The 23,553-nt window shown below is 41.0% G+C and overlaps 1 protein-coding gene across 5 annotated transcripts in view; it reads left to right on the top strand.

Annotated features, from left to right (window-relative positions):
- IREB2 (iron responsive element binding protein 2) overlaps nucleotides 1-23,553 on the top strand; it is a 42,173-nt gene that overhangs the window by 4,810 nt on the left and 13,810 nt on the right. For 3 of the 5 annotated variants that reach the window (XM_073303542.1, XM_073303543.1, XM_073303546.1), the window contains exons 3-11: nucleotides 3,259-3,424; nucleotides 4,852-4,989; nucleotides 8,086-8,307; nucleotides 10,463-10,532; nucleotides 15,320-15,503; nucleotides 17,132-17,271; nucleotides 19,761-19,932; nucleotides 21,417-21,517; nucleotides 22,385-22,501. In XM_073303542.1, coding sequence (XP_073159643.1) covers nucleotides 3,259-3,424; nucleotides 4,852-4,989; nucleotides 8,086-8,307; nucleotides 10,463-10,532; nucleotides 15,320-15,503; nucleotides 17,132-17,271; nucleotides 19,761-19,932; nucleotides 21,417-21,517; nucleotides 22,385-22,501 — 1,310 coding nt within the window. The other 2 variants (XM_073303544.1, XM_073303545.1) reach the window with 2 other exon arrangements.

Below are 23,553 nucleotides of genomic sequence, written 5' to 3'. Positions count from 1 at the left end.
ACTTTTCTTTGGTTTGAAGTTTATGTATAATATAGCTTCAGGGCTTGAAAAAAATTCACTTCCCGGTAGAGAGACATAGACCATCAACTTATGCAGTATTTAAACTTATGCTTTAAAAAAATATCTCTAGTTCGATTGGCAGCAAAGAGAATCTTCCAAATGTGAATGGCAGACAGACTGCTCCTCTGCCTGTACTCATAGCTCTTCAAGCAGCATCAGTAGAGTAGAATTAAGAAAACCAGTCAGTTTCACCTGTTCTCTTCAGAACCTTAAGGACAGCCGTGAAATTGAACATAATTATTTCACTTTCTGTCTGGATGCTTTGGAAAGCTATGAAGAGCAGCAGAAATCACTGGAGCTATTTAGGGCAAAAGACTGTGTAAATGGAGACTGTGGAGGAGTAGACTAATAGTGACTCCAACAGTCAGAGTGCTGGGTTGTGAGAGGGAGAAAACCCTCTCTTCCAGCAAATATGGATGCCTTCAAAGTTATCAAACATGCATTAAAACAGACAGAGATTGTTATGAAAGATAGAATTCCAAAGCAGGGCCCCGAGACAGCATTCTGATAGGAATCCTAGCCCCTGCATCTTTCCAGGTCATCCATCCTGGATCTCCTTTGTGACTCCTCTGTCCTGCAGTTTAAAGGTTCATTTGATTTCTTTGGTTCCAAATTGCTATAGAGAGTCTGATTGTCTTAATATTTAAAGTGGGAGCAGAGGTATTCAGTTATGAAAAAAATTGCAGCTAGGTGACTGAGACTGAAAGACCTTTTCTGGTCAGCGCTCTCTCTCTCTCTCTCTCTCTATATATATATATGTGTGTGTGTGTGTGTATATATATATATATATATATATATATATATATATATATATATATGTGGTAGTGCATTGGAATGACTTTATTCTTCATTAAAGGGAAGAACACAACTGACAGGGATATATGGTCATTTTGTTCTGGTAATTTGAATATTAAACACACTTAGTGCTGACATTACACCACATTTATTTTAATCAGATTTCTGTACAATTTGCTTTTTATATGAATCATCTAATTAGATAATTACAGTGACTGCCCTTTAAAATGTATCTCATGTAACAGAAGCCACCAAACCCTGAAGCAATAGTTTATAGGAAGACAAAGTCCATGGACTTGGTTGAAACTGCCAAACTCATCTGTTTGTTAACATTATTCAGATCTGAGCTTTGGTCTCCAGAGCTGAAACACTAGTACATGAACCTGTTTGACCAGTTACCTAGCACCCTTTATACTTGCCCCTATTACTGTACTCTCATCTGACCACCTGAATTATTGCTGAATGGAATGATGTTTGTGAGCGAATGAGTGCTCTTAATTTAGTACCTAAGAGCTCCTTTACTGCCTTCAGTGGTGACTGGCAGCCCTTTCTTTTTTTTAATCTATTCCCCCCCCCACCCACACACACACACGTTTTCCCTTCCTTGAGAGCTTCTCCCAATATTTGCTTTGCTGTTACGTTATATTAATCAGTTTAGGTCTAGATTTCTCCCACTTTTGGAGCCACGCTGAGATTATTTCTTGTCTTACTGTCACCTTCTGTGAACAAAGGGGAAACTGCACATAGTGATCCATATTCTGTCATTAAAGTCAGTTCTGACTTGATATCACAAAGTAATTAAATGGTCAAGTTTAGGCTTCTAAAAATTATCTGTATTAATAGTTAGCAGCATAGTCTCATTGTGTCACACCTTCTGCTTTGTCAGTGATACCAGCTTTGGCACTCCCTACAGTTATTTCTGCTACCAGTCTCTCCATGCCTTCTCTTTCTTTCATCCTATACATGGGGTATCATTGCTTCTGTGTTCAATCAAGTCCTTATTCTCTTCCATTCAAATCCTTCTTAAAAACTCCTCTTCTCTAGTGCCTACAATAAGTGACTCACTATTCAGTGTTTGTTTTTATATATTTAAAACAAAATCCCCAACCCTCCCAGATGTGCTCACTCCTAATCATACTGCTGTAGCCCTCATCCTAACTGACTGTTTGTCACTGTCATAAATATAAAGGGAAGGGTAAACCCCTTTAAAATCCCTCCTGGCCAGAGGAAAAATCCTCTCACCTGTAAAGGGTTAAGAAGCTAAAGGTAACCTCGCTGGCACCTGACCAAAATGACCAAGTAGGAGACAAGATACTTTCAAAAGCTGGGAGGAGGAAGAGAAACAAAGGGTCTGTGTCTGTCTGTATGCTGCTTTTGCCGGGGATAGAACAGGAATGGAGTCTTAGAACTTTTAGTAAGTAATCTAGCTAGGTATGTGTTAGATTATGATTTCTTTAAATGGCTGAGAAAAGAACTGTGCTGAATAGAATGACTATTCCAGTCTGTGTGTCTTTTTTGTGACTTAAGGTTTTGCCTAGAGGGATTCTCTATGTTTTTGAACCTAATTACCCTGTAAGGTATCTACCATCCTGATTTTACAGAGGTGATACCTTTACTTCTATTAAAAGTCTTCTTGTAAGAAAACTGAATGCTTTTTCATTGTTCTAAGATCCAAGGGTTTGGGTCTGTGGTCACCTATGCAAATTGGTGAGGATTTTTACCAAACCTTCCCCAGGAAGTGGGGTGCAAGGGTTGGGAGGATTTTGGGGGGAAGGACGTGTCCAAACTACGTTTCCCAGTAAACCCAGTTAAAGTTTGGTGGTGGCAGTGGAAATCCAGGGGCAAAGGATAAAATTAATTTGTACCTTGGGGAAGTTTTAACCTAAGCTGGTGAAAGTAAGCTTAGGAGGTTTTCATGCAGGTCCCCACATCTGTACCCTAGAGTTCAGAGTGGGGAAGGAACCTTGACAGTCACTCTCACATATTTTGGTCCATCTGTAATAATGTCCTGACCCTGCAATGAGCTCTGTATGATTGGACCTCTACACTTGGGTGGTATCCCTTTGACTTCAGTGGGGCTCTGCCTGGATTCACATATTCAAAGCTCATTGTACGATCAAGGCCATTTTTTTCAGAAGCTTTTATACTAAGGACCAGGTCCTCCTCTCTTCTGTGAAACACTGTTGCACCCTTCTGAATGCTATAAAATAATAATAGAGAGCAAATGCACATTGATTTAGTGTTTCCTTGTAACTTTATTGTATTCCTGTGCTCTTATGGGGTCGGAATGAATTTCCCTGCATAATTTGTCAAATATCTTTAGTATAGTAAGGTGCTATTAATTAAAACATGTATAGGCTAAAAGTGTTTCCTTGATTAATTCATTTACTTTCCCATAACCAGATACTCTGCCTTATTCCATACGGGTACTGTTGGAAACTGCTGTCCGTAACTGTGATGGCTTCTTAGTAAAAAAGGAAGATGTTATGAATATTTTAGACTGGAAAACAAAACAGAACAATGTTGAAGTGCCCTTCTATCCTGCCAGAGTTCTTCTTCAAGACTTTACGTAAGTGAGATACTTTCTTTTTTTTAATTACATTTTTCTAACAACGTTTTCAAAATCTGTCTTGGTTCACCGTGCTCAGTGAGGTTACCAATCTTTTATCAGGCCTGAAAGAAAACAAAATGAGGTGGCCCTTGTGATGTTTAAGCATTCCATTAATGAATGGAAATCATAGTTTTTGTTTCTTAGTGCACCTTCAGTGATGTTTCTACATTGTAAATAAAGCCTCTGATCCTGCAAGTTGGTCCAAGAAGGCAGATGCCTGTGCCCACATGGAACTTCGCTAACTTCAGTGGGACTCCATGTGGGTGAAGGTTTCTGTCTGCATGGAGTAACTTGCAGAATAAGGGCCAAAGAACCAGCTTGGTGGCACTTTAACTGTAGTAGGATTGTGTGATGGTGCAATGAAATATTTAGAAATCTTACTTGTGATAACCTAAGGTCAAATCCTGCTTGTTTTACTTGTGCATATAAGCCTATTGAAGCCAATGGGACTACATTCATGAATAAGAAAAGCAGGATTTGTCCATTAGAATGTTACCTATGGATTATTGAGATTTGTGGCTGTGAGGCGGCTAAAAGGAATATTAAGCAGCTACAGAATATTAAACTAGGCACATTTAATTTTGCCAAGCTAGGCAATCATTTATTTGTCAAGTAGCCATGCAGAATAGAGAAGAACTCTGTAAATTCAAAAGCTCATCTCTCTGACAAACAGAAGCTGGTCCAGTAAAAGGTATTAGTTCACGCAACTTATCTCTCTAAGAAGTATCCTAGTTTTATAAAAATATATGGAAGTGATTTAAGTGCTTAGTTAACAAATCAAATCATAAGATTTTCATAACATTTCAGTTTATATCAGTATTCTTATTCTTTCCTTTGGTTTTGTATGTTGTCCTTAAAGAGTGTTTTTTATTTGTAAAATGGGGATAACAGTACTTTTAGATCCTGAAATGAATACTGTTATAATATAAGTGAAAAATACAAATTGAAAAGTAGTAGTAGAATAAGTAGCATACACGTTCATTTGTATAGCAAAGTGGTGGTATACAGTAGCATACGTCCAGAAGTGGGCATTATGCCAAGGTTTCCTCACATACCAAGACAAAAGGGTAAATACCAAATGTAATCAGTTGGCCAAGGATTTTGCATATTCCTAGTTGACACGGACTTTAAATGCGATGGTGGTTATGCTTGGGGTTAGGATGGCAGACAGTTTTTATTTAGATATATTTAAACAAACCCAGCACATGAATACTTAATATTCCTTAAAACATGTTAGACAAAGTAAAACAAGCATTATGAGATGGTATTCAAATAGGCTGCTATGGAGGGTGAATTAAAAACAAGCGTCTACAGTTAGCTTTATTTTAGAGAATTGTCAATGCATCATAATATATGTAAAGTGCTATTTCTTTGTTCTTTGTTAGTGGAATTCCTGCAATGGTGGATTTTGCCGCCATGAGGGAAGCAGTGAAAAATCTTGGAGGAGATCCTATGAAAGTCCATCCTGCCTGCCCAACTGATCTCACTGTTGACCATTCTTTGCAGATTGACTTCAGTAAATGGTATTTAATCTACAAAAGCCAGTTCTGTTTAATAATTAAATTTCAGGGGTGGTCAGTATTCTCCATTGTGCTTTGTTCACTGCTCCTTTGGTAGCATAGAGGTAGCCTATGTAACCGTCATGGAGTTACTATTTAATAATTCACGAATATCATATGTTCTACACATTTGATGAAAGAGGGTTTGCTATATGATTATAAAGTGAATTCAGACAGGGGTCAGTTGCATATATGTAGGAAAGAGGACAATAGCCTGAGATAGCCACCTATTTACCTACATTTGAGGGACAATATTAGACCCATTTGCTTCTAACCCCCCACTCAAACCCATATCGTGCTCCATGAACCAGTTTATTGGGTGGGTGGGGATCACAGATTGTAGATGCATGGAAACCTAAGACAAAGGGCTTCCTGGGGGACAAAAGACATTCTCAAGTGAGGAGGACAGTAGTTGTCAGGAGCTGTTCCGGAGCAAGAGGCTGACAGACATACCCTTAAGGAGGTCATCTGAAGCCATTGGACCTTTTTAGCTTCCAAGTGATGGTTAAGTTTAAACAGTACTTTGTTTTAAGAACATACAAACGGCCATACTGGGTCAGACCAATGGTCCATCTAGCCCAGTATCCTGTCTTCTGACAGTGGCCAATGCTCAGTGCTTCAGAGGGAATGAACAGAACAGGTAATCATCAAATGATCCATCCCCTGTCGCCCATTCCTGGCTTTTGGCAAACAGAGGCTAGGGACGCTTCAGAGCATGGTTTTGCATCCCTGCCCCATCCTGGCTAGTAGCCACTGATGACCCTATTCTCCATGAACTTACCTCATTTGTTTTTGAACCCTGTTATAGTCTTGGCCTTCACATCCTATGGCAAAGAGTTCCACAGATTGACTGTTCATTGTGTGAAGAAATACTGTCTGGTCCCTCAGAAAGCTGTCTGGTCCTGTATTGACTGGGGGTCGTACCTCCTGAAGGGCAGACTTGCAGGTGCCGAGCCCAGTTGGGCCTGCTGAAAAATCACGTTGGTATGCAGGGCTGTAGCCCAAGACCGGTATAAGATTGGCAGAATTCCAGCCCAGGCAGGTTGAGGGACAAGACCTCATACCTGAGGAGGTGCATGCAGAGAGACTAGAAAAGCGGTCCGAGGCAGTGATGTCATGAGATCAATTTGGGGCTCTCCTTTATGTCTGGAAGTTTTGACAGTGTGGAAAAGAAAATCTTTAAATTACACTTACCTTTTGCCTCACTCATGTAATGGTATGTTACACAGCAAAAGCTGTGCATGTGCTAGCCTACTCAGGCTAGCTTGAATCTAGCTAGCATGACTAACAATAGTGGGGAAGACATCACTGTGAAGGGTAGCAAGCAGAGTACGTACCATGGGGCCTTCCAGGCTTGTACTACCCATGCTGAAGTCTTCACTGCTTTTGCCACCCTGCTAGATGGACTGAAGCTAGCTTGGGTAAGCTAGCCCAAGCACAGATTTCGCTATGTAGACATACCCTAAGTGATTACAGCTCCTTTTCTTCTTTCAAAGCATGTAGCCTCCTAAAGGGCATATTGACTGGTCTAACATGTGGAATAGTGATTTCAGTCTCTGGAGAACTGAAAAAGTTCAGAACTGCTGTGAAAGACAGTCTTGTGTGCATATTTGGTATTTGCACGGACCTTTTAAATACATACACAACTCCAATTTTGGCAGTAGTAATTTAGAAGAATGAAAAACAAGAAAGTACAGTAGAACCCTGTTAACCGAGCCTCCATCATCCAGCTCTCCAGTATTAACCAAACCACCAGCCACCCCAGGCTGACAGTGGCAGGGGCTCCTGCTGTCAGCCTGAGTCCCAGCCACCCATTCTCCGGTTTATCCAGTTTTTTGGTTATCCTGTCTGGCTGTGGGCCCAATTAGACTGGATAATCAGGGTTCCACTGTATAGCTGTGAAATGAAGATTATTTTGTGATACTGCTTCTCCAGCAGTCCAGTTCTTTTTTTACCCTTCCTCGTGTTTGAAGGGAAAAGCCCAAATTGTGATTAGTTAAGTATGAAATTATCAGAAAGGCCAAATGTTGGCAAGAGATCTCAACATGCTGCTTTGTACTGATAGATCCAGTTCTGCTAGCTAACTGTTGGAAAGTCCACAGGAGTCTGTCAGCATCTGCTAAAGTGTGATATGAGGCCCTTCCCCAAGGTGCTGCATGTACTGCCTCTGCATAGCTTCCAAATCCCACTAGCTGAGGGATTGTGAACTGAGCTTCGATTCAGACAAAATACCCCGTGAGGTGGTATGGTATCCTGCCACTAGACAATGGAAATGTTTCTTTTTATTTTAGAGCAGCAGAAACATTGATAGCCGTATTTATCATTGTGGCAAATTACTGAATGTAACCATTAGAGGTAAAAAGTCAATCATCTTTCATAGTGGGTTTTTTTCAGTGTGTTCATGTTAAGGTTGAATGTAGTGTAAATAGAGTGTAGTATGGTAAACGTGTAGATGGTTTTAAAAATGTTTACCTACAGTGTTTTATGTATGTACTTACATTATTTTCTTGAGCCTGAAGTATAATAATTTTATATTTGTAGTAATAAAATGTGTTTATTGCTTGAGCCCTTATTTCAGAAACACAATTAAATATAAAATATCACAACTGCTGCTTTGAGTAAACTGTAGCAAGAGAGAATTCCCCAGGGATCTAACAAATGTCGACAGTGCTGCAGTAGAGAATAAAACCAAACACAATCCCCAGCCCTTCCCTGGGACAAGACTTTCCTCACATCCCTTCCCTTCAGACCTTAAGTAAACAGTGCAAGGACCATCTGTGTCCTGTTAATAAATGTGGTGTTTTGCAGACCAATCAGATGAGTGAGTAGTTTATATGGCAGATAATATAGTTCCTTTTAGAAAAGGTCAGTACAACTTCTTTTTGTGTGGTCACCGTGCTGTATTCTTTGATTAACTAAACTTACCCAGTGACACTTTACTTTCAGCAGGGTTGTAATAAAATGGTGACCTTTTAGATACAGTTGGTCATTTGCTGGGGGTGTTTTTTCAGTAGGAAAATGTTTTTATGCACTTGTTTTATTTTCTGTTTAAAATGACAGTGCAATACAGAATGCTCCGAATCCTGGAGGTGGTGACTTACAGAGGCCATTGGCAAAGGTTTCTCCACTTAAAGTGCAGCCTCGGAAGGTACCTTGCAGGGGCCAGACTGGCTGCAAAGGGCCATGTGATGCTGGAGAATCAAGTCGTAACTCAGGAAAATTTTCTGCGCAGATTGAGAATACCCCTATCCTCTGTCCGTTTCATCTTCAACCAGTGCCTGAGTATGAAATGCTTTTATTGCTTAGCATTTAATTGTCAAATCCGTCTTTTGCTGGAGGGAATTATGGTTGTGTTTTACTGACTGGAATTCAGGCTCTTTCTGTGTGCTGTCTCCTAGTTCAGCACTTCCTTTTAGTTTGCAGTGCTTTTGGTTTAAATTTAAGGTGGAGCAGAACAATTGTACTATGCTATCAGATGATGCAGGCTTGTCTCCAGAGCAACAGTACAGCTTTTAAAGTGTTGGCCTGCCTTGTGAAAGCCTGTTGGCTAATTACAGCTAGCTTTCTGGAGTTAATTGTAAAATTTAAATGTTGCCTCCAAAATACAAAAAAGTGAGCTAGCTGTCTGTCGTCTGCAAAGCAGGCAATGCTCCTTAAGCTGCACTGAAGGGGCCTCTTGGTTGACATCCAGAATGTCTGCAACAGCTGACAGAGATGCTGCTCCATGCTATGTGTACCTCTCTGCATCTTCGTCCACTCCACCCAGAAACAGGCCGGAGCATTTAGGATGATGTCTAACACCACAGGTGTTTGAACTGATCTAAAACAGGAGAAGAACTTAGATAAAGTGTTCTGTAGAGGGTCATTTTTCTGGTGGTTGATTGTCTTTTTAAATCTGAGCTGGAGACTTGCCTCATTTCCTTGTAAGGGCAGTGATACATAGGAACAGTGCTCTGTAAATTAGTTAATGTAATAAGGCACTGCTGAAACTTTGGTTTACATCTGAAAGTCTCTCTTGTTTTATATTTCATTTAAATGATTTACAGAAGGTTTAAACTCCTTTCTTTCCTGATAAGAATTGGACATCCCATACCAGCTAAGAAAGCAGTCTATGTATCATCCCCCAGGCCACAAATAACCTCTAATTCATCTGTCACTGAGTTGAAATGCAGCATTACATCTTGGCTGTATGTGACACCCCACAAAGGCCTCATCTGCTTGCCTTTTCCCAAGATTCATTTATTTATAGGTCCTTTTGCAGCACTCTATGACAATTACATGTAATAACCCTCATCTTTCAACTGCCACCTATCGTCTCTGATAGATTGACTAGATCTCTGTCTTTCTATGGCTGACATATCTAGAATTTCAGTGCTATATTGAAGAGGAGACCCACAACCATACAGTATTTTGATTGTGTTGCAAATTTTATTTTAAAAAAATTATTTCCATCCTCTTTTGCTTTTTCCACACAGAAATAGAAATGTTATGAGAAAAGCTAAATGTTTTCTGCAATCTGGATGTTGCTGATACCAGTACACCCTTTTCTACCAGCAGTGGCATTCATTAAGCTGCAATTTGAGTGTTGACTGTCCCTTAGAGCTTTGTAAAACAATACACCATATGATCTCTCTCTATTGCAGAAGAGAAAGGGGGAAAGGTCATGATGTAAAATGCAGCCCTAAAATATCATTTAGAGAAGGGCTTTTATTACTCTCTCTCACAAAAAAGCTCCCAGAGAAGCAGTAGCTATAAAAACACAATCCAGCAATGAATTTCACTCCTTTAATAAAATTATGTTTTTCATAACAAACACATATGAAAGTTAGTCATCTGCATTTATATTTAGACACTGTGGTGATGAACGCATATACATAAGTAAATGAATACAGTTCCTGGAAGATATTTACAAATAGATTATACAGTATCTTATTGGTGTTCTAGTCAGTAGTTAGAGGACCAGAGTTGAAAATGAGCAATTCTCTTGCCAGCAATAACATAAATCAGACACCTAATTTCTTTCTCAACGTCAAATTATTTGAGGTAAGCAACTCCTACAAATATCAGTTAGAAGAAATACCTTTCTTGTTTGACAGTGCAGTTATTGTAGTCCCTCACATGCTGGGAAGGTATCTTTTTCTGATCGGTGTTTTTTGAGGTTACTTGGTTCAGGCAAACTAGAGCTAAAAACTCTCATTTATGCTGTATGTGATGAGAAGACCAGTCCCTTTCTCTGCTGTTTTCAGAGGGTATCTTCTCCTTTCCTCACTTCCTTGTTTGCAAGAAATTGCCTCAGTCTTATCTAAAAGAATTTAAAAGAATTCTGCTATTTGCAGCAATGAATCAGCGTTCCAGCAAATAGAAGCAAAAACCAAATCTCATTGTTTATCATTCAAAACATGCCGTTGTTTATCAATTAATTTTAATTAATTTCTAGGCCTGAAACAGTGTTAAAAAACCAAGAGGTGGAATTTGGCAGAAATAGAGAGAGGCTTCAGTTTTTTAAGGTATGCCATTTTTTTTCTACAGCCCTCTTACTATATTTTTCATTTGATTTGATGTTTTGTCAATCTTTCAAATGGCCTTGGCAGTTCATGATGGTAGTGGGGGAGTTATTGTATCCCTTTCAAAATTTCAGGTTTTCAGGTCAGAATTTTTGAGTGTATATTAGTACAGCTGATTAGTGCATAACATGATGATACAATTTTTTGGAAGAATGCCCAAGTAATTAATGACTCTTAGGCATTGTAGAGCCCTAATTAAGGTGTGGGGGGTTTTTTAAAGGAGGAAGGGTACAAAATGTTAATAGAAATAGTAAATAAGCTAATATTAACTGAAACAGTGTATTTATTTGGATTTAAACATTTCCCAAGTGTTTGTAACCCAAATATCAATAGTATGGTGTTCCAACCTGAGAACCAGAAGTGATGCTAACTGGAAACAAAAGTGAAACTGACCAGACACGAAGGACTTGATACTTTGAGGTGCCAAACATCCTAAATTTCCATTGAAATGAAAGTGCGTTGAGAGCACTCAGCACCTCAGAATTATTATCTGTCTGCATCTCTGCAGGTTAACTGCTTCCTCAGTCCAAAACTGTTTTCATCTAAAGTGTCATAGGAACTTTTAGTAGGTAGACAATAGAGCCCATATACTTAAAAGTTGGTACTGTCTATTGAATCAACAATCCTCAGCCTTAAGAGGATTGGAAAGAGGTGCCATATATGAGAGATTTCAAAGCCTAAATACAGCTGAGTTTCGCACCAGCCTTATCCCTAGACAAAGCCCTGATCCTGCAAATCTTTGTTTAAGACAATAGTCCCATTTAAATCAGTGGGACCACTTCTGAATGGGATTTGCGTACAAGTCAATGCCACTCTGATTACCAGTTGGTAGTTTTGGGGTTGCTTCACTGATGTAAGTCATTTCTCCCTTCCTCTGATTCAGTGTGTTTCTGTAGTGCTTGCTGCTAGCCTAGGAATTTATGACCTGAACTCTGATCACTATAAGGCAGCATGATATGCTGCTATTCAATCAACAGACAGGATACCTAACTATGTATGTTGCTGATTGGCTAGGGCATTTTTCTTCTGTATTACCATTACATATAATAACAGTAAAAGCTGTTTTATCTGGCACTTCACCAACCGGAAAGCTCTATAAAATCTTCTTTGAAATTCTGGTTGAGAGTCTGGTTGGGCTGGGGCACAGGAGGGGGTGCGGAGGGCGAGCTTTGGGGGAGGGAGTTTGGGTGCAGGAGGAGTTCGGGGCAGCGGGTTGGCGGGCAGGGATGTCAGATCCGGGGGGCTGTCACCTTGGGCAGCTCCCTGCAAGTGGCGACCTGTCCCAGCTACTCCAGGTGGAGGCATGGCAGGCGGCTCCATGCTCTGCCCCTGCCCCACCCCAAGCACAAGCTCCACAGCTCCCGTTGTCTGGGAACCACCTGCGGACGGAGGCAGTGCGCAGAGCCTCCTACTGCACCTCCATCTAGGAGCAGCCAGGACAGGTCACTGCTTGCGGGGAGGTGACCGCCCCCCAGATCCAGCACCCTGCACCCCAACCTGCTGCCCCGAGCCCCCTCCCGCACCCAAATTCCCTCGCTCTTAGTTAACCCACATTTTTCACTTACCGGCACCCCCCATTTCCCCAACATGCTGGATAAAACCGCTTTTACTGTAATTTAACACAACCAACAAAGAAAGAAAGAAATTAACAATTAAAGTGCAGTTCTCCTCTGAAAAGTGACTCTGAAAATTGGGTTTCCATGTTTGTGATCTGAGTTTACAAGTAAAATATAAGGCTGTCGATTAATCTCAGTTAACTCACGCGATGAACTAAAAAAAAAAAAATTGCAATTAAAAAAATTAATCACGATTAATTGCAGTTTTAATTGCACTGCTAAGCAATAGAATACCATTGAAATTTATTAAATATTTTGGATGTTTTTCTGCATTTTCAAATATATTGATTTAATTTACAACACAGAATACAAAGTATAAAGTGCTCACTTTATATTATTTTTATTACAAATATTTGCACTCCAAAAATGATAAACAAAAGAAATAGTATTTTTCAGTTCACCTCATGTAGTGCAATCTCTTTATCGTGAAAGTGCAACTTACAAATGTAGACTTTTTTGTTACATAACTGCACTCAAAAACAAAACAATGTAAAACTTTAGAGCCTACTAATCCACTTAGTCCTACTTCTTGTTCAGCCAATTGTGAAGACATACAAGTTTGTTTACATTTGCAGGAAATAATGCTGCTCGCTTCTTGTTTACAATGTCACCTGAAAGTGAGAATAGGTGTGCACACGACACTGTTGTAGCTGGCATCACAAGATATTTATGTACCAGATACGCTAAAGATTCATATGTCCCTTCACGCTGCAACCACCATTCCAGAGGACATGTGTCCATACTGATGACTGGTTCTACTCGATAACGATCCAAAACAGTGCAAACTGATGCGTGTTCGTTTTCATTATCTGAGTCAGATGCCACCAGCAGAAGGTTGATTTTCTTTTTTAATGTTTTGGGTTCTGTAGTTTCCGCATCAGAGTGGTGTTCTTTTAAGACTTCTGAAAGCATGCTCCACACCTTGTCCCTCTCAGATTTTGGAAGGCACTTCTGATTCTTAAACCTTGGGTTAAGTGTTGTAGCTTTCTTTAGAAATCTCAAATTGGTACTTTCTTTGCGTTTTGTCAAATCTGCTGTGAAAGTGTTCTTAAAATGAACAACATGCTGGGTCATCATCCAAGACTGCTATAACATGAAATGGCAGAATGAGGGTAAAAAACAGAGCAGGAGACATACAGTTCTCCCCCCAAGGAGTTCAGTCATAAATTTAATTAACACATTTTTTTAATGGGCGTCATCAGCATGGAAGCATGTTCTCTGGAATGGTATCCAAAGCACGAAGGGGCATATGAAGGGATTGCTCTACAGCAGTGGTCTCCAAATTTTTTTGAGCGCGCATCCCTATCAGTAAAACTTTTTTGAGCACACCCCCCCAATATATGTATATTTATTTATGTATAAATTATATATCTGTCCTACTGTACTAATATATTGTGTAAATTATAAACCATACACAAAAAATAGAAATTAAAAAACAATGAGATAAAGATGATATATTTTTCAGATTTTTTTATTTTATTAACGGTACAAAAACCCTTTTTGCTCTCACTTTAAAAAATTTATTAATAATTTTAGTGAGAGCAATGTGATTGAATATGCTTTATTATTTTTGAAAATCTTGGTTTAACACTTTGTGATACAGCAGGCGCTCAGGGTGGGGTGCGGGGTCTGGGAGGGAGTTAGGGTGCGGGAGGAGGCTCAGGGCTGGGGTGCAGGAGGAGGCTCAGGGCTGGGGCAGGCAGGAGGTGCAGAGCACTTACCTGGGACAGCTCCTGTTTGGTGCAGGGGGTGTGCAGGTGGCCCTGCGAAGCGCAGCACCACCCCCATGGCCGCGATTCTGGGAGCTGCCGCCCCACACCCCCCCACCCCCCCAGCAGGCAGGGCCACCCGGAACGCAAGGGCTTTAGGGGCTTCAAGGCCTTGGGCTAAGGGGGCCCCGGGGCCCTGGCCTGCAGCTCTAAAGCCCCTTTCGGAATGCAGCCCTGTGAGCACGAGCCGGAGGATTCAGGAGGAGCAGGGGCAGCCGTGCAACCAGCGGCCGGAGAGAAGTCGCACTTTCCCTTCAAAGCACCGCTTCTCTCCAGCCGGCTTTGAAGGGGAAAGTGCCACTTCTTTGCGGCTGCCCCTACTCCTCCACAGGCCGGAGGACTTGGGGCTGCCCCCCCTTTCCCCCCCCTTCCGGCGGTGCTCCTCCTGCCACACCGCCCTTTTGCTCCGACGGTGCTCCTCCTGCTGTGCCCCCCAATCCATCGTCTTGTGCACCCCACTTTGGAGACCACTGCTCTACAGAACTTGAATTGAAAAATACTATTTCTTTAATTTATTATTTTTAGAGTGCAAATATTTGTGATAAATAATATAAAGTGAGCACTGTACACTTTGTATTCTGTGTTGTAATTGAAATCAATATATTATAGAACGTAGAAAACATCAAAAAATATTTAAATGGTATTCTGTTATTGTTTAACAGCGCAATTAATCATGATTAATTTTTTTAATCACTTGACAGCCCTAGTAAAAAGATGTTTTTCTAAGTGTCAGCTTTGCAATCTCAGCCAAGTTTGTGAGAATCAAGCTGTATTTTTTGCAATCTCATAAAACATAATCAGTACTGAAGGTTCTGCTGGCCAAGTATTACCCTTGGTTACACTTGTGCTTCTCTGTTGTCTCAGTTCAGTGACATCTGTGTGAGCCCGTTGCTTTCATTAGGTTTGTACATAGAAGTGATTAAGAATTTAGTAAATTTTGTTGATGAACAAGAAGGAATAGACTCCAACTGATTCTCTCATACCTGTGATGACTTTGCAGTACTAACAGAAGGAGTGAAAACCACAGCCAGGAATATCAGAAAATGTCTTTCTATACTCACAGGAAACAGATGTGTGGATTTTTACATAGTCACTTTTCAGAGTAGAACCATGTGTAAATGCTGAAATTGCATATTTCCCAATTTACTTGAACAGCCAATCATATCTGAAGAGCAAGTATGATGACGTTCATTTTTTTAATTCTTTATTATGTGTTCTTTAAAGTTATGTGGCTTTATGTCACTAAACACAGTTTAGCACACCTTCTGTACAAATGCAAAACACCCTGGTTGATTTAAATATAACGCAATAACCTTTTTTTTATTCTCTCTCAAAAAAAATTTAGTGGGGTTCAAAGGTTTTTAGGAATGTTGCTGTAATTCCACCTGGAACGGGAATGGCACACCAAATGAACTTGGAATATTTATCAAGAGTTGTTTTTGAAGTTAAAGATTTCCTATATCCCGACAGTGTAGTTGGCACAGATTCTCATACAACTATGGTAAATGGTTTGGGGATCTTGGGATGGGGTAAGTATTCTGTACATGACTTGATAATTTCAATTGTATTGTAAGGGTTTTTTTACTATATAAATGGAAAATAATTACTATTTAATACTTTCTTTATATTGGATATTTCTCTGTTTCAAGCCTAACAGCATTTCAGAACTTGAAATTTTATTTAGGGGAAACATATTTTGAAGATAATTTCATGACATACGAATAATGGACTGAAATTGTTTGCAGTTCTTCTAAAACAAGGGTGGGCAAACTTTCTGGGCCGAGGGCCACATCTGGGTGGGGAAACTGTATGCAGGGCAGAGGGTTGGGGGGCGTGCAAGGTGTGGGAGGGGGTGCGGTGTGCAGGAACGGGCTCAGGGCAAGGGATTGGGGCATAGGAGGGGTGTGCGGTGTATGGGGGGACTCAGGGAAGGGGGTTGGGGTGCAAGAGGGGTGCGGAGTGCAGGAGGGGGCTCGGCGGGTACAGGAGGGGTGCAGACTGCGGGAAGGGGCTCAGGGCAGGGGGTTTGGGTGCGGGGTGCCATGGGGCTCAGGGCAAGGATTGGGGTGCGAGGTGCAGGCAGGGGGCTTAGGGCAGGGAGTTGGGGGGGCGGGGTGCAGGAGGGGTTTGGGCTCTGGCCCGGCGCCACTTACCTAAATCAGCTCCGGGGTGGCAGCGGTGCGCACCGAGGCCAGGGCAGGCTACCTGTGTGCCTGCCCTGGCCCCATGCTGTGCCGCTCCGGGAAGCTGCCGGAACCACGTCCTTGCGCGGCCTCTGGGGGAGAGGGGCTCCCATTGAGGGGCTCCGTGCGTTGCCCTTGCCACGCCTCCAGGTACCTCCCCCGAACCTCCCATTGGCCACGGTTCCCCGTTCCTGGCCAATGGGAGCTGTGGGGGGTGGTGCCTGGAGGCAAGGGCAATGCACTGAGCCCTCTGCCCCCCGGGGACATGGTGCAGGCCGCTTCTGAGGGCGGCGTGGAGCCTCCGTCACCACAGGAAAATCCTGCAGGCCGGATCCAAAGCCCCGAGGGGCCAGATCCGGCCCGCGGGCCGTAGTTTGCCCACCCCTGTTCTAAAAGAAACTAGAGAGATTCCATATAGTAAGGCCAGTTTCATTCCCAGGATAATAGTGATTCACAGCCTAAATGGTGGGGTTTTTAAGACATTTATATAATGCATAGATGAGTGTTTTGATGTTGTCATTGGAAATCAGTCAAGAACTGTGTATCCTGAGAAGGGATTTGAAGGAAATCATAATATTGCAAAGCTCTTGTTACTGTAGTTCGATGCACATTGGCATGGCAGTGTGAGGAAGTTTCCATGCTGCATGTGTTCTCTGGATGAATAGAAAATTTCTATCTAACACCTTTATATAAAATCAGTAGTAGATATGGTACACCAGTAGGATTAAAATGTGATAATTTGAGCAGTAGTTTTGCAAGATTCTTTCATGTCCGTCTTTTTATTAGAAGACACGTGTATTGAACATATTGTCTTTCAGTTGGAGTCAGATACAAATAAGGATGTGTTATTGTACAGATTATTATGGCCTTTAGCTTCAATAGGAGGAACTTCATTAGACTTTAATATGCACTTCAAAATGTTTGTTATGTTAATTGCTTAGCACAATAAAAACAGTTTAATATTCTACCTCCAGGTGTTGGCGGTATTGAAACAGAAGCAGTAATGCTGGGAATGCCAGTTGCACTCACTTTGCCTGAGGTAGTTGGGTGTGAGCTGACAGGCTTAGCCAGCCCACTTGCTACATCCATAGATGTTGTTCTAAGCATTACTAAGGTAATTCAGAATTCTGTTTATCCTAAATCAAGCAGACTTTGTTATGGTGGGAGTTCTACCAGAGATGCTTAGGAAGTGAAATAAAAGCTGGATATGAGTCAACAGTGTGCCCTTGTTCCCAAGAAAGCTAACGGCATTTTGGGCTGTATAAGTAGGGGCATTGCCAGCAGATCGAGGGACGTGATCATTCCCCTCTATTCGACATTGGTGGGGCCTCATCTGGAGTACTGTGTCCAGTTTTGGGCCCCACACTACAAGAAGGATGTGGAAAAATTGGAAAGCAACCAGCAGAGGGCAACAAAAATGATTAGGGGACTGGAACACATGACTTATGAGGAGAGGCTGAGGGAACTGGGATTGTTTAGTCTGCAGAAGAGAAGAATGAGGGGGGATTTGATAGCTGCTTTCAACTACCTGAAAGGGGGTTCCAAAGAGGATGGATCTAGACTGTTCTCTGTGGTAGCAGATGACAGAACAAGGAGTAATGGTCTCAAGCTGCAGTGCAGGAGGTTTGGGTTGGATATTAGGAAAAACTTTTTCACTGGGAGGGTGGTGAAGCACTGAAATGGGTTACCTAGGGAGGTGGTGGAATCTCCTTCCTTTGAGGTTTTTAAGGTTAGGCTTGACAAAGCCCTGGCTGGGATGATTTAGTTGGGGATTGGTCCTGCTTTGAGCAGGGGGTTGGACTAGATGACCTCCTGAGGTCCTTTCCAACCCTGATATTCTATGACACTCGCAGTCTCTGATGCGGCATCATTAACTGTAGCTATATGAAACAGCAACATCTCTATTAACCGCCTAAGTACGCAACTGCTCATTTAAGTCCTATTTATTTTCTTTTTACCAATGGTCCCTTAGAGGCCTTACATATAACTATGTATTTACAGACATTTTATAAATGTAATTAATGTCAGTGTTCCCTAGTGAGAGCACTTACAGTCTCTGCAGTGGAAAAACCCTCCTGTTTGACTCTTTGCTCCAAAGTGTTCCTGCAAAACCCTGCTTTTGCTCTCAACCTGGGGTAAATCAGGAGTAACTTTACTGAAGTCAGTAGTTACAGTAGTGTAACAGAAATGTAGTGAGAGGATATCTGTCTCTCTGGATCTCCACTCCTGGGCCTCTGGTAAATGGTGTCAGAGTGATTTGTGTCAGTATGGTGAATGCTTCCTTCCTTTCAGACCCTTAGCAAGATTTAATCAGTTTCTATTTTTCAGTTTTTCACTGCACTTGGAGTTTTGTCCTTATAAAACAGAAGGTGTAAGAGGGGGTAAATGTCAATGAATCCCTACTCTCTAAGCCCGGTGAACTAGTTACAGTGGATTGCACAATCGCACAGAAAAGTCTTGTTAGATTTCTGTTCCCAGTTTCTTGCTTGGCTCCAAGAGATGAGAGTGTAATTTTTCACACTGTTTACCAGCAGCTACGCTAGCCTAAGGAGGACAGGTGGAGGCATCCTGGAAGGATCAGTGGGGCAGTGTACAGTGCCTCAGAATGTATGGGGGTTTTCCAGGGAAATTGGGGGACCATCAGGGATAAAGCAGCACTTAGGTTTCAGTGACCACATCCAACAAACCAGTAGTGTCGCTTTGCTTAACTGTCTGTTAATTCCAGTATGGTGGTTTTATTTTCAAAAGTTGTTCCAGTGACATATGTTACTGCTTAGATATTTATTTGTCTTCTTATCCTGACCTCTACAAATATCTTTTCCTTCAAGTAGTTATCCCTTTCTTTTCATTGCCATCCGCTGTTCTCTAAAATTTCACTGACTTCACAGCTAGGGTACCTTGAGGAACAAGAGAGAGGGAATAGTGTCTAACTAGGCTTTCCTTGTGATAGTACAAAGCACCGTCACTAGCTCACTGGGCTTAGAGTAGAGCTTTAAATTCCTTCCTTTGAGTCTTTGTCACCTTGATTACCAAATGAAAAGCCACACGTTGCCTTGTGAATTCCTGACTCCTCCTAGCAACACTTTAAAAAGCATGTTTCAGAGTAACAGCCGTGTTAGTCTGTATTCGCAAAAAGCAAAGGAGTACTTGGGGCACCTTAGAGACTAACCAATTTATTTGAGCATAAGCTTTCGTGAGCTACAGCTCACTTCATCGGATGCATACAGTATGCATCCGATGAAGTGAGCTGTAGCTCACGAAAGCTTATGCTCAAATAAATTGGTTAGTCTCTAAGGTGCCACAAGTACTCCTTTTTCTTTTTTTAAAAAGCATGGTACAGTCACTGCTTGAAAATATGCAGAACTGAGTGGGTGGGGAGACATATCTTGAGGGTTTTTACCTCTGTCAGAGTCCAGTTTAAGTGTTAAAGTTTTGACGTTTGAAGTTTGTGGACATGATTTAGATATAAAGAAGTTTTGCACTGTATTTCATTTTGTAAAATTAGTAATTGTTACTAATTTCAAACTGTTGCACCAAACATTCCTTGTAGTATATCTTCTTATATTCCGGATGTTTTATAGTTCTGTATTTCATTTTTAATAGCAACTCAGGCAAGCAGGAGTGGCTGGAAAATTTGTTGAGTTTTCTGGAACTGGCGTTTCCCAGCTGTCTGTAGCTGACCGAACCACAATAGCAAATATGTGTCCTGAATATGGTGCTATTTTGAGCTTTTTCCCTGTTGATAATGTGACGCTAAAGCACTTAAAGCATACAGGTAAGGATGAAATTAAGGTGTAACACACATGATTCAGCATATTAGCATTTTAAAGTCACATGGAAAGTATTTTTTATCTAAAATTGCATCATGCGTTACATTTGGACAGTATTTTTCTTCAGGATTATAACCTGCTTGATGGAGATAATGTAATGAGTTCTGCTGGCAATAATGTTCTGTGTCATGGGGAGCTACTTTGCAGATCCCGCCCATGAATAGCCTCATGGACACAATGGAATTTTAAATTTAATAAAAATTATATTGCTTTAATGAATATCAGCTACCTTTTTCTGTGGAAGTGGCCATTGGGCCGTGGAGCTTATTAGCATGTAAATTTCCTTATGGCACTACATTTCATTAATTACTGTTTTTCTAGTTAAGCTAGGAAATAATTTTTTTAAATAAATCTTGACAGATGGATAGCTGGCGTGCCTCTGAAGCTTGTACCAAATCTGTACAAGCTTTATATTATGTTTGCTGTGATCAGTCTGATCATTGCCATCACTGTTCAGGGTCAGCTTATTCTTGAGCATGCAGAGGTCTTCTTTGTCAAGACAGACCATTTTCCGCCCCCCATGAGTTATTCTATAAGGCCAGGAATGGCAACATGGTAAAGTGGTTCCTCTTGACAATTAATGAAATCTTCTTTTTATATTATGGGAAAAAAATTGTGAGCATATATTTTAAAGCGGTTTCTGCCAGGATGGGTTAAACGTGATTTGCCTGGTAACTACGGACCTCACAAACCATTACTTCATCTAACCAGTGTTTTAAACAGTGTTAGAGAACCATGTTTAAAATGGTTTATCACAATTTGAAGACAAGTTCAGACAGAGTTTGGTGGCTGCTGGGAATGGTCTTCTGCAGGATTATTTTGGTGCATCTCAGCTTCTTTGGTTTTTGAGTTACCTTTTGGTTTTTGCCTTTTCACCTCCTACGAAAGTGAGATTCAGTCGCTCCTCTTGCCTAATTTGGCTCAGAGGATCAAGAAGTTTCTGCTGTTGCTCCCCATAGATCAGGTCATAATGAGAAGGGTACCTGCTGAATGGATGTTCCTTTTCTGAGTTCCATCTTAGACTGCAGTGAGGTGATCAGATGAAAATGAAAAAAGCTCTTAATTATGAACTAATAGTACATATGCTTTCAGCAAGCTATTCAGTTTGTGTAGCTTGTCAGTCCTTGTTTCAAAGATTGAAGTATATCACTTTTAGATTTTGTGGGGGTTCAACAAACTGCTAATAGGACAGAGGTAGAATGTGTAGGGACGATTATATGGCAAGAAGACTGATATTCAGGGCAGTTATTAAAGTGCAAAGTCAGATTTGTCATGCACATCAATAGTGCTTGATTCATGGAATCCATGGGGCGGCACACAGATTGTGTGAATTTGTCACAATATTTATTTCTGAGAACCCTAGTTACAAGTAAGTTATGCTCTTTTTCAGTAGCATACCTTTTCCCATGTCTGGAAATTTTTTCCATAGGCTTTGACAAGGCCAAGCTTGAGTTCATGGAAGCATATCTTAAAGCTGTGAAGTTATTTCGAAATGATCAGATTTCTTCAGAGGAACCTGAATATACCCAGGTATTTATAGAATGACTTTTACTTTTTCAACTATTTGTATTCATTATTCATAACTTATTTTTTATCATTGTAATTGTTGCCACTTTTTAATTGACATTTGTACATGAATATCTTAACTCATAGCTTTGGATAGTTAGATACTTTACAAAAAAACCCAACAACCTTCGGTAGTGTAGCTAGGGTGGGGAGCGAGACAGCGGCCGCTCTCCCACTGAGAAGAAGTGGTGCCTTTTTAATTTTTACTCACCTGGTGGCTCTCCGGATCTTCGGCAGCGGATCAGGCGGCGCTCCGGGTCTTCAGCGGCACTTCAGCGTCGGGTTCTTCATTCGCTCCGGGTTCTCCGGTGGCAGAGGGTCCTTCAGTGCCGCCAAAGACCGGAGCAAGTGAAGGATCCAGTGCCGAAGTGCCACCGAAGACCTGGAGTGAGTGAAGGACCCGACACCGAAGACCCGGAGCACTGCCAGGTGAGTACAAGCGGGCGGTGCCTTTTTTAATCTCCGCTCCCCCTGTTTTCTCCACCTGGCTATGCCACTGACAACCTTAAGCACTATAATAAGTGTAGGAGTGTAGGAACGGCTGATGAATCCCTTTCGTCAACCAACTCTTTCAGGGTATCTCATAAGTCTGACTTCATGAGAAATTTTGGCAGCTGGCATCAAAGCTCATGGATTGTTCATGATAAAGCATTGTTAGTAATACTCCATCTTGAAAATGAAAGCCTGACTTTTTAATGGAAAAACACCACAGACTATTCAGATTACTAAACTGGATGGGCCCAGTTGCCTTGAAAAACTAGGGCTAAATGTGCTCTTACCTATTGGGCAATGTTTCCTAGCATGTGTTACTGGGTTTTTTTTCTTTTCCAGATAATACAAATAGATCTGAGTTCTATAACGCCATATGTCAGTGGCCCAAAGAGACCACAGGATAGAGTGGCTATTACTAATATGAAGAGTGATTTCCAAGCCTGCTTAAATGAGAAGGTTTGTACAACTTTACTTTTAGTGGTTTGGTAGATAGATGTATTGTAACTCATTTTTTGGCTTTCATACTGAACACAATAGTTTATAAAGTCATAATCCATAATCTGAAGCATTTATTTTACAAATACTCACTACCTCAATGAGTGTCCCTTGGGCATAGCTCTGTATGCTAACCATCACAGGAATGTTACTGGGCCTCAAACAGTAGAAAATTTGAATAAAAATTGCAAAAAGCCTCAATTCATATTATGGACCTAAGAATCTACTAAGCAGAAAAGTGAAAAAGTTAAGCAATCAGATGTTCCAAACTTCTACAGTTTGTCCATTTAAGTCATTTTTAAAATTGCTAAATTGGTTAGGCACATGAGTGGGTGGGTTTTTTTGAGAATTTCTATTTTAAAACAACAGTGGGGCAAAAATGATTGTACAGTGCCATTTCTTATGAGTGAGTTAAAAATCCCTCCAAATCAGCTTCATTGTTTGAAATTGAAACGATGATTCTCAGTGTTGTTGGGAGGTAAATTCAGTTTCGTCCAGCTTAATATAACCGTTGATTTTAATCAATTGTTAAATTATCCAAAACTTAAAAAAAAAAAAAAAAACAGAATGTGCCTTAACAACCATGAGCCTCCAATTTCCAATGCTTTTGAATGGGAGCTGAATTTTCAATCCTAACATGTACTGTTAAGTTCAGTGATCAAGAAGAGCTGGTTACAGCACCGAGTCAGAAGTAGAATTGCAAGTAGCATAGAGTCTGATTCAAAGGCCATTGAAATCTCTGAGTCTTCTGCTTCAGTGGGCTTTGGATAAGACCCATAGTGTGTAGCAGTCAGCTGTGGTAGGCTTGCCTTATGTGGGAGAAAAATCAAAGACTCAGTAGTGAAAAAAAGAGATGTTTGTGGGGAAGCTGGGTGGGCCATGAAGACTTCTGGGAGATTAAATGTTACAGATCCAGACCGTGTTTATCTTTAATCCTTTCCCAGTCAAACTTGGTTTGACAGCTTCCTGTTTGATTAGCTCATCTTTATTATATTTCAGACAGTTATAAAATA

This window comes from Lepidochelys kempii, chromosome 10, assembly GCF_965140265.1.
Source record: "Lepidochelys kempii isolate rLepKem1 chromosome 10, rLepKem1.hap2, whole genome shotgun sequence".
Lineage (NCBI taxonomy): Eukaryota > Metazoa > Chordata > Testudines > Cheloniidae > Lepidochelys > Lepidochelys kempii.
The sequence above is the reverse complement of the archived record's forward strand: the minus strand, read 5'-3'. Positions and strand labels throughout refer to the sequence as shown.